Below are 11,315 nucleotides of genomic sequence, written 5' to 3' on the forward strand. Positions count from 1 at the left end.
ACACTCAGGAGAGAGGCTGGACATGGGGGGGGGGGCAGGGGGGAGGGACACCTACCTGAGTGGTGGAGGGTGGAAGCACCTTCTCAAAGTTCTCCTGAAAGAGGCGGAGCTGACTGCTGCTCTGGCCTAGTGTGTGCTCCAGCAGCTTCTGGAAGTCTGGCTCTGAGACGTGGTGATGAGGCAGCTGGGTGGGAAGATGCTGTCAGCACAACCTCTTCAGGAGAAGGGACCATGGGGTGCCCGGGCACTCACCCTCTCTCTACTCCCAGTCTGCTGCTTTTGCCTGCCCACCTTTGTGTTAAGAAAACATCTCTCCATAGCGGAAGGAAGAGAACCTCTGTCACCATGACACCCTAGTTCTGGGGCTGGCAGGCCTGGCATCCCTCCCCTTACCTACTGTGACTACATCAAGGGAAAACAAGGCACTTAGGCCAGGCCCCTTCTGTCAGACGCAGCGTGCAAAGGCTCAGAACACCAGTTACTCTTCCTTCAGATCCCGAGGGGTAAAGGTGCAGGCCTGGTGATTTCCCATCTTTCACACACACAGAAACAAATCTTGCCTGAAAATCAGCCCAGCCAAGGGAGGAAAACAGGCAGGAGACTGGGAGAGAGTCACGACACTACACGTCTACAAGTGGGTGTGACCCCTGACCCCTCCTGGGGTCAGGCCATTCTGCTCTTCTCTGTGTTCAGCCACTTTGGCTCACATAGCTTGTGAGGACTGAGCTCTCCCATGAAGTCCCTTCCCTGCTCAGACTCTCCCATACTCTCATCAGACAGCTCAAGGGTGAATGAAGACCCCACAGCCAACAGACATGTCCAGCCCTCTGGGTTACTGCCACTTTCATTTATAACCCAGAGCCTTGCTCCTAGGCTGCAGAGAGAAGACAGTCTTTGCCTTGTGAGTCTTGAATCACAGGAGTGAGGCCAAGGTGAATGACCCACTGGATATATACAAGGGAGGTCTGGCAGCAATCCTAGGTAGGTCATAGCCATCCATAGTTCAGGACCAATCAGGAGACGCTCCCTCTGCTTCCCCATCACCACCACCACACATGCGCTTTCTATGCCTATAAACCTCCTGCTCGGGCATTCTTGCCCTGCTCACCTAAATGTCAGACTAGTAAGTTAAAAAAAGGGGGGGGGGGATTAGAAGAAAACAAAAGGGCTATCCAATCAGATTCACTCCTCTTCTTGTACAGCACTAGGTCTATTTCAACCTCGTACTTCAAAAAGTATGCCTGAGGCAGGGCCCAGTAGTAAGACATCCAAAGGAGGAGCCACTTGGATCTCTGGTCCCCACCCCCAACTGAGGGAAAACATGGGTCCCCACGACTCCAGCAGAAAGGCAGGCTCTAGTGAACACCAAGCAGTAATGTGTTAGGACACACATTAAGTTCTGCTGGTATATGGAGGTGAAGGAGGGTGTTGTCCCCACTCCTCCAGAGCAACAAGAATTCTGGGCGCTTCCTGAAAGACTGCTTCATCTGTCACTGGATGGTAAGCATCGAGGGGGGCCTGGGGGACCGTTGAGGTATTTCCAAGTGAAGAAGAGTTTGCACAGAGACACAGTGACACTGAAGCAGAGCGCTGGAGGGAGAGACATGCAATGGGACCATGGATTGGAAAGTTGGCAGGAGTGGGGAGGCGAGGAGATAGGATGTGGGGATAAAGGGGAGCTGGGGGTAGCGAGTCAGATGACGACAAGGAAACACAGAAGGCAATGTGGGGACAAAGAGCGTGGAAATGGCTCCCAAGGCCTGACTCGTGAGCCATTCAGCTGTGACTCTGACGTTACAGAGCCAGATGTGGCACTGCCACCTAGTCCCTCCCGTACCAACTCAGACTTCTAAATTCTCCACCGCAAGTTTGTGCGTGGTGGTCTGTGTAGAGCTTTGGAATCTGATTATGTCTTCAGCTGATGGTTCCTTTTTGAGAGGCTCTTGATTACTATGTTCAAAGCCCAGTTACTGCACAGTCAGGGGTCAAAACCTTCTGTCCACTCTGTATCTTTGCCCAAGCTATTTTACCTCTGTGGGCTTTGGCCTCTATATTATTGAGAGGACCCCCATACTGTACAGAATTGCTTGAGGACTAAGTGAGGCACTGCCTGGAAAGGTCCCCAAACAACTAGACAAGAAACAGCTGCTAGCAATACCAGCAGTAATCCCAGCTGGACACATCTACTCCTGACTAGACGGAAGAGACACCTGTGTCTGTCACTGTCTCATCATTACCCCCCAGGGAGGGTTTGCTGCTGTTTTTCCAGAGTAACCTCCTCTGCTCCTGAGTCCCAGAATAACCTAGAGTGGCCTAGAGTCCAGCCTGGCCTCTGCCTCCACAAGAGAAGGAGAAAAGGCATGAGAGATATCTCGAGGGTCCCTGCTGAGTCCTGGGTCCCAGAAGCCTATTTAGTCCACAATATCCCCATTTCTGCCTTGACAACACTTAGGGTCTTGCCTGGCTCTGCTCCACAGCAACCTTAGTCCCCAGAGCCTTACCAGAGCCATGCTGCTTTCTGCCCTTCGTAGCACTTGATCGGCGAGGTCTCTCTGGAGGACCACAAACGTGCACAGGATCTGACCCAGCCACTGCATGACGAGTTGGTTAAACTGTGGGAGCTCGGCCACTAGTAAGGAGTTGAGGGCCTGGTATTCGTGCCGGGCTGCCTCCTCCTCGTAGGTCACGCTGCCCACATCCAACAGCTTCTCCTCTACTCGATCGAAGTCCAGGAGTTTGTCCAGGCGCTTCTTGATCAAGTTCTGAGGGCCAGCCAGGGCTCTGGCCAGACTGCACAATGGTTGCCACACCAGGCTTCTTAGCCGCTGCTTCTGTAGGGAGAGGGGAGCGTGGGAACTGGGATGGGGGGTGGCAGAGGGTAGAGGCTGGGTAGGGGGCTGGAGGCCCACTGTTGGGGTTCTAGGCCACCCTCCATTGACAAGCTGTGACTCATAGCATATCCTAACCCCCCTGCTGCCTAAACTGTGGATTGCAGTCCATATAGGATCATGACTGAACAAGTTTCGGCAACTGTAAAAGCTTTCTCAACGTGCGCTGACCCAAAATGAATTCCGTAATGTGTATTTATGTGAAGTGATGGTCTCAGCGTTCATGATTATACAATCAAAAAGCTCATCAACTCTGAAAAAAACCTTTGAAGATGTTCTGTATCCAGGGATCTTATATCTGCATCAAATATTCAGCCAGGATTCCGCTCGCGTAAAAATGAACAGCTCACCATCACATTAGGGCTAGATGCACTTTTACTTTTAATACATGGTCAAATTATACATATTTCAAAGAATTATTTTAAAATATTCCCTTATGATTTATCATCTGTAAATCTGTATACCTATTATATATATATATATATGTCACATAAAAGTTCCTCAGGTAATAATGAGGTTGAGGTGGATAAAGCTTTAGAGCCCTGCTCTAACCTCACTGAGTCTTGGGCTTATGGTTTGGAAAGTGGGGGGCGTGGTATGTAGTGTCCCCAGAGTGCAGCCCGGGGAAGGTTCTCAACTCCTGGTACTTCTTAGTGTTGTCGTTATTATGTAAAGAACTTGAAACAGATTTCTGTATAGAATGATACATTGGAACTCAGACTCCATTTGTGTAAATGACCCAAGAGATGGAGCTCTCTGGGCCTCAAGCTTCCATTAGCAGAACTGGGCTATTAATAGCGCCTCATCTGAAAGCGTGTGTTGGGGGGTAAATGAGGTCAGGAATGGGAAAGGCGGGCACGCTGCCTGGTACAGGGCGCGGCTCACTGCACATCGGTTGGGCTATTTTTATCAGTAAGTGCAGGAATAGCGCTCCCTCCCCTATTGGATGTGACAATTGTGTAAGTGCCTGACTTAAAATATCACCCTTGTCGGCTCCACCACCTGCCTATCAGGGGAACGGGAGGAGATACCGCACTCACAAACTGCAGAAAGGCATGGAGCTTAAGGTCCCTCGCTAGGCTGCAGTACTGCTCCGCAGGTCCCCCGGGGATATCCAGGCACCGTTCGTGTGGCCGGAAGCTGAGGAAAACCTGAATCCAGGGCCAACAGAGATCGGTGGTCAGATCCCACCGTGACCATCTTACGCCTAACCCCCAATTCAGCAGACCTCCCAAGCAGCTTTCCAGAGCCCCCACATACCTCCCTGTAACTAGCCAGCACATACGCCATCTGTCCCTGCTCAACATGGGGGATTAGAAGAGGCTTACTGAGCCAGGGTCCTTATCTCTTCACTCCTTTGGGGCCACACTTATCTGTGTGCCACCTCCATGGTGAATCTTTGGCCATGTGCACGCCCTACAGAAGCTATTCATGTCTTGTCTGTTAAGCCATTCAAACCAATGCATGCAAAAGAAAAAGCCAGGGGGCTGGAGAGATGGCTCAGTGGTTAAGAGTACTACTTAACTGTTCTTGCAGGGGACCTGGGTTTGGTTCCTAGCAACCACAAGGCAACTCACAACCATCTGTAATTCCAGTTCCAAAGGACCATTGACCCTGACCCATGAGGACTCTAATGGGCTCAGAAGCTACCTCTAGCCCCCAGTTTTGGGGCTTTGGGTTACAGTGTGCTTGTCAGCACACCCAACTGACACTTTACCCCAGAGTCTCTGCAGCTGGTACCTCTGTAGCTTGTGGGCTTAGCCTTTGGACCCTGCAGGGCTCTCACCTCCAGATTACCCATGAAATCGACCACATTGTTTCTGAGCTCCTTCACACAAAGAGACACCCACTGGAATCTCTCCTCCAGGTCATCAAATTCCTTGTCTTCTGTCTGTAAGTAAAGCCATATGTGCGAGGGTCAGAAGAGCCACATGGGGGCAGTGTGTAACTGGTTTCTCTGCCTCAGGAACTCAACAGGGACAATCTCTCCACAGATTTTTGGGAAGACAAGAAGAAGAGCTGGTTCATTCAGCCTACAACTTAGAGGGGCAGTTAAAAAAAAAAAACAGTATAAACTGTATGTTATTAATATTAATAATGCTATTAATAGCCCAGTTCTGCTAATGGAAGCTTGAGGCCCAGACCCTAGGACATAGAGGCAGGATTATGAGGATGCCATAGCAAGGACTTGTTTCAAAAACAAACAGCAGTGGCGTTGGGTAGCTTTGCATTCAGACCATGGCATCAGACACTGCACTCTGAGTCCAGGCCCACTTGCTTCCTAGCTGTGTGGCTATGGGCAGACACTTCATCCTCTGCTAGCCTCTGTTTCCGTGTGTGAAAACTGAGATAAGAATACCTACTTAGGCCCATGGCTTAAATGCTTAAATGCTACTGCTTTGGAAGAGGCACTCAGCCTGAGCCTCGGCTGGGAACTGTTCAGACTGCTTGGTGCCCTGCCCAAGCTCAGAGCCTGATTCCTCTATAAGCGGCGTGAGCCTAGAGAATCAGGTGGTGTGCTTCTTGTGGTCTCTCCCTCTCAGCTTCAGATACCTCGCTTTCCAAAGGTACCTCACCATGCTTTCATTCCCCACCGAACTTGCGCTCACCCGGGATACTAGCCCTGCCTCCTGCTTCAGCATCTGGCTCAGTCTGGTGGTCTTCTTGGAAAGAGTATGTGTGTTGATGCGGGCCAGCCGCTCCCGAAGGCTCAGCTGCTCCACTTTGGTATACTTTAAGGCTGCAGTGACACGGAAGAAAAGGCACTGTGGGTGACCAAAGTAGATCCAGAAGGCATACAGCCCCATTTCCTCCTGACTTGGCACTCTGCTCCATCAAGTTACACCCCGCAGAATGGTAGATCCCACAGGGAATTCCAGTACTCAGGGTCCTCTTTGTCCCAGGTATGATTCCTGGCTGGAGAGCATGCAGTGTACTTTAACAGGTCACCGCAACTTGGGGTCTCGGTTTAAATACACACACAGACACACACACACACAAACACACACACACATATATATATATTGGGCAGGAGAGATGACTCAGTGGTTAAGAGCACTGATTACTCTTCCGAAGGCCCCTAGTTCAAATCCCAGCAACCACATGGTGGCTCACAACCATCTGTAATAAGATCTGACTCCCTATTCTGGAGTATCCGAAGACAGCTACAGGGTAATTACATATAATAAATAAATAAATATTAAAAAAAATAAATTTAAAAAAATATATTGAAGGAAAAAAAGCATAGCAGAATTAGCCTTCAAACAGCATATACTGACCACCACTCCATCAGCTGGACATTGTATGTGTGTGCAGAAGTAACACACTCTGCCCTGCAAATATTTATGAATTTGAAGTAATTGTCTTCCAAAGAAGCACACGGGCTGTTCTTCCAAAGGACCTGGGTTTGGTTCTTAGCACATGCATGGTGGCTCACAACCACCTATAACTCTAGTTCCAAAGGATCAATCTGACACCTTCTTCTGCTCTCCACGGCAAGCATGTGGTGCACCGGCATACACGGAGGCAAAACACCCACATACACAAAATAAAAGCAAATACATTCAGCCAGGGGCCTGAATGCCTTTAATCCCAGCACTCAGGAGGCAGAGGCAGAGGCAGGAGGATCTCCGTAAGATCGAGGCCAGCCTGGTCTACAGAGTGAGTTCCAGGATAGCCAGGGCTACACAGAGAAACCCTGTCTCAAACAATAATAATAAATAAGTAATATTTTCTAAAAAATAAACTTGCACTTAACTCTTGGTATCATGCTCACAGTGGACAGCTGAGTTTCTTGATGCTTGGCTACCGCTTCCTTTTGCAGCCCTTCCGACTACAAGTAACCTGAGAGGTGGATGCATCATCCAGCCACTCGCATATCCACACACACCTCTTTCCCTCCCAGCGGTGATGGAGATTAAACCAGGGCCTTACACATATCAGGCAAGCACCTAGTCAGCAGAACTCCTTCCCAGTCCCACATTTTCATGATAGATGAGGCTATCTCGGGGTGAGTTTTGGATCTAGGAATGCTGTCCCTGAAGCACCCCGAAACGCAAGTCCCTACCCACTTCCTTGCGCATCTTGTATTCGTTGATATTGCCGTTCACATCCTGGAGGGCAGAGGTGGCTCTCTGAAGAGCAGGGTGGGCGCTGGCATCTGCAGGTGTGTTCTCCAGGATTTTCTGCAGCAGGAGGGGGTACTTGGTAATCCTCTGCAGAGGGATCACAAGGAAGAAACTGAGACCCGAAGGTCCAGCTTGTGGCCTGAGGGAGAAGGTTGCTGTTAGGCAGGTAGAGACCATCCTTTAGGGGGCCAGGGGGCTTAGGGTCGTGGTCCAGCTCTGTCACTTAGCTCAATGTGTGATATCAGGCAGTGCACTCTCTCCCTGTTGTCTTTTCTGTAACTTATGGAATCTAGATAGTAGGCGGCCAGAGCCATTCCTAGGTCTTAATGATCCCTGATCAGTACAAAGTCCAGCACTCTATCGGCCCTATTCACCCTCTCAGAATTAAACATGACTGACTATGCCCTCTTCCTTAACAGGTATCACTCAGTAGGACCCAGAGTCTGCTCATTCCATGGGTTACTCTGTCTGCCTGATGCAAGAGCCCTTTCCTCCACATGCGCCCTTGGCCTTGTGTGGTCCTACTGCTTTCGATATATCCTAAGCCCCTGTTCTCACCGTTAGCTTCTCTCCAGGCATCAGAATCACATGCTGAACTGCACTCAATTGTGACGTCACGTCTCTAGTCAGATAACATCCCAGGACCCAGAGGTCACTCACTTGATATTTTACTTAACAAAATAGGCTATTACTTTAAAAAGGTTTGAGGGCCAGCGAGATGGCTCGGCAGGTAAGGGGGCTTGCCACAAAGCCTGAGGACCTGTCTCTGACGCTCACATGGTACAGGAGGGAGCTGATTCCTTCCTACAAGCTGTCTTCTGACCTCCACAAATACATGCACACACTAAATAAATAAATGAGTGTGAGAGTACCACGGGAGCCTAATTTTTAGAGTATATGGGAGAAAGTATCAACTTCCTTTAAATAGTTTAGCATAAAAATAGATAAGAAGATATTGATGTGTTAACTCTCATTTCAGGTGGTAGATAGAATATTCATCATATCATCCTAGTTTTCTATGGGTTTGGAATTGTTATCAGAAAACCATGTAATGATTTATTTATTTTTATTTTAGGTGCATTGGTGGGTGTTTTGCCTACATGTATGTCTGTGCATGGGTGTCTGATCCCCTGGAACCGGACTCACAGACAGTTGTGAGCTGCCATATGAATGCTGGGAATCGAACCTGGGTACTCCAGAACAGCAGCCAATGCTCTTAAGCACTGAGGCAGGTCAAGGGCCGCTGGGGAGAGGCTCCAGCAGCAAGCTTTCTTTGGTGATTCTCAGATTCTGAGAGGTGTATAGAATTCCAGCCCCTAACTTGTCTCAGTGCGCCTCCTACAAGAATCACAAGTGTTCCTAGGGGCCAGCCTCTGGGGCCCTGTAACAGAGCCAAGTCCTTCCTAAGGAAAACTCTTTAGACCAAAGTTCGGGAAAGAAACAGCTCAGAGGCTAAGAATAGACATAGCAGGTGGGAGCCCGAAGGGGGCAACGGGTGGACTTCACCTGGACTGGCCATCTGCTCTCCCTAAGGGTGTCCTGAGCTCAGATAACTGTGGGCGGGTATTTTGGGAACTTCATTCTAGGCTGACATTCCACGGGAAAGAGCCAGCTGTCTCCCAGGGACAACTGTCACCATAGTACAAACCAGAGGCCTAGGGGTCCTTAAAGAGATGACTGCATTTTTTTTAATGTCACCAAGGAATCAGTACAGAATGGTGGAAGCCACTCACTCACATTTGTGGCTTTCTTAAATTAGCACAGAGGAAAACTGTATGCGGCATCTCATACAGATGATAGGAATGGAAGGACAACACAGAAGGCTGAGGGAGTTTGACAGAACACAGCTTCTTACATTCTCTCGGGAGTGTCACTGGCTGAGATCTGGGACAGTTGGGCAATATTTTTGAAACATACCTTTGCTCCACCAACCCCAGCCTAGACATCTACGCACAGAAATCTTAGCTCAAGCAAACAAGGGTAGAGGTTAAGTTGTTCAGCAATTCTATGACTGCACACCACACACACACACAGAGACATACACACACACATACACATGCACACTCGCACACACACACACTCACACACATTCACACACATACATACACACACTCACTCTCACACACACACACACACACACTCACACACATTCACACACATACATACACACACTCACTCTCACACACACACACACACTCACACACATTCACATACATACATACACACACACACACTCACACACACATACACATGCACGCTCTCTCACACACACACACACACTCTCACACACTCACACACACATACATACACACACTCACTCTCACACACATACACACTCTCACACACTCACACACACATATACACAGACACACAAACACAATCCACCAATAGAATAGGGGAGTAAAGCAAAATCTACGAGCTGTCCTGGAGCAAGCTCTATGCAGCCCTAAAAGGAACACAGGAGAATCACTTACACTGTCAGGAGACAATGTTCACAGCTACAATTAAATAAAAGTTCTAGAATAGCGAAGGCGTCTCTTTAAAAACACCACCACCTCCTCCTGCTTCCCTACCGGCCTCTGTATCTTTCTGTCTGTAACTATACAGAAGAAAACTAAACAGGGAATGGCCATCCCTCGGGAAGGCCAACTGGGAATGGACTTCATGTGTTTGCGTATAATTTGAGTATTACATTCATATTTAAACCAAACACAATTAGCTGATGAAGGGAAACAGGTTATTTGCCTTCTCGAAACACCGCTGCACCTGCGCCTGCCAGCCTTCTAAAGCATTTGTTTCCAGGGCTGGTCCTCCTCTGCTATGCCTCCTTTCCCACACCACTCTGTGAAAGCTCCTTCCTAATATAGAGCTTCCTGTCCAGGCCTTCGTCTCTGTCTTAAAGGTCAGGCTACCCTGACAGCTAATCCACACAAAGGTGAAGTCGTCAGTGTATGTTCTGAGACCTCGGTCTGACTTTTCTACTACTGTGACAAAACACCCTAACCAAGGCAACTCACACAATTTTTAAAAGAATTTAATTTGGGGCTTACAGTGTTAGAGTGTTAATAGTCCATGATGGTGGAACAGAGGCATGGGAGCAGGAATACCTGAGAGCTCACATCTCCATCCACATGTCGGAAGCAGTGAGAGAGAGAGAGAGAGAGAGAGAGAGAGAGAGAGAGAGAGAGAGAGCACTAACTGGGAATGGCAATAACCCTCATACAGACCTGTGCTACAGAGACTCAGAGACTAGCACAGGACTCTCATGTCCCTCTGAACACTCAGAGTCTGAACAGGGCCTCAAAATATACTCTGACTCCATGAGCCAAAATATTTCTGTGACTCTCAGACTCGATCCAACCACACGACACACTACTGGGCTTTTTTTTTTTAATTCCTTTTTTAAAATGATTTATTTATTTATTTATTTATATGAGTCTCTCTTCAGACACACCAGAAGAGGGTATCAAACCCCATTGCAGATGGTTGTGAGCCACCAATGTGGTTGCTGGGAATTGAGCTCAGGACCTCTGGAAGAGCAGTCAGTGCTCTTAACCGCTGAGCCATCTCTCTAGCCCACTAGCCAGCTTTTTATACACCACCTTCTATACAAAAGACTCAGGCTATTTACAGGGATATCATCCATTCTCATTTCCTGACCTCCTGAGTGTGTGAGCTATCATGTTACATTATCATTAGTGTGTCATACACATGAAGTCAGGACTGCCTTCCCTGTGGGTTGTGGTCCTTGGGTACACACACCCTCTGCTCTTTCATCTTATTGTACTTCTTCTTTTTAATTAATTAATTTAATTTTTTACATTCCATATTTTACTCCCCACCCCATCCACCCCTCTGACTGTTCCACATCCCATACCTCCTCCCCAACCCCTTGTCTCCACGGATGTCCCCATCCCCCACCCCACATGACCTCTAAACTCACTGGGGCCTCCAGTCTCTTGAGGGTTAGGTGCATCATCTCTGAATGAACACAGACCCGGAAATCCTCTATTGTATGTGTGTTGGGGGCCTCATATCAGCTGGTGTATGCTGCCTGTTTGGTGGTCCAGTGTTTGAGAAATCTTGGGGGAGGAGGGTCCAGATTAGTTGAGACTGCTGGTCTTCCTACAGGATAGCCCTTCTCCTCAGCTTCTTTCAGCCTTCCCTAATTCAACAACAGGGGTCAGCTGCTTCTCTCCATTGGTTGGGTGCAAATATCTGCATCTGTCTCTTTCAGCTGCTTGTTGGGTCTTTCGGAGGAGTCATGATAGGTTGATTTTTTTTTTTTTTTTTTTTTTTT

General features: G+C 48.5%; 1 protein-coding gene across 3 annotated transcripts in view; it reads right to left on the reverse strand.

Annotated features, from left to right (window-relative positions):
* The window catches only part of Arhgef37 (Rho guanine nucleotide exchange factor 37), a 42,497-nt gene that overhangs the window by 7,912 nt on the left and 23,270 nt on the right, over nucleotides 1-11,315 (reverse strand). For all 3 annotated transcript variants that reach the window (XM_029472268.1, XM_029472267.1, XM_021150706.2), the window contains exons 5-10: nucleotides 6,955-7,154; nucleotides 5,498-5,628; nucleotides 4,675-4,779; nucleotides 3,929-4,039; nucleotides 2,502-2,831; nucleotides 56-184 (exon numbers count right to left, since the gene is read on the reverse strand). In XM_029472268.1, coding sequence (XP_029328128.1) covers nucleotides 56-184; nucleotides 2,502-2,831; nucleotides 3,929-4,039; nucleotides 4,675-4,779; nucleotides 5,498-5,628; nucleotides 6,955-7,154 — 1,006 coding nt within the window. The remainder of the gene's footprint in view (nucleotides 1-55; nucleotides 185-2,501; nucleotides 2,832-3,928; nucleotides 4,040-4,674; nucleotides 4,780-5,497; nucleotides 5,629-6,954; nucleotides 7,155-11,315) is intronic.

This window comes from Mus caroli, chromosome 18, assembly GCF_900094665.2.
Source record: "Mus caroli chromosome 18, CAROLI_EIJ_v1.1, whole genome shotgun sequence".
Classification (NCBI taxonomy): Eukaryota; Metazoa; Chordata; class Mammalia; order Rodentia; family Muridae; genus Mus; species Mus caroli.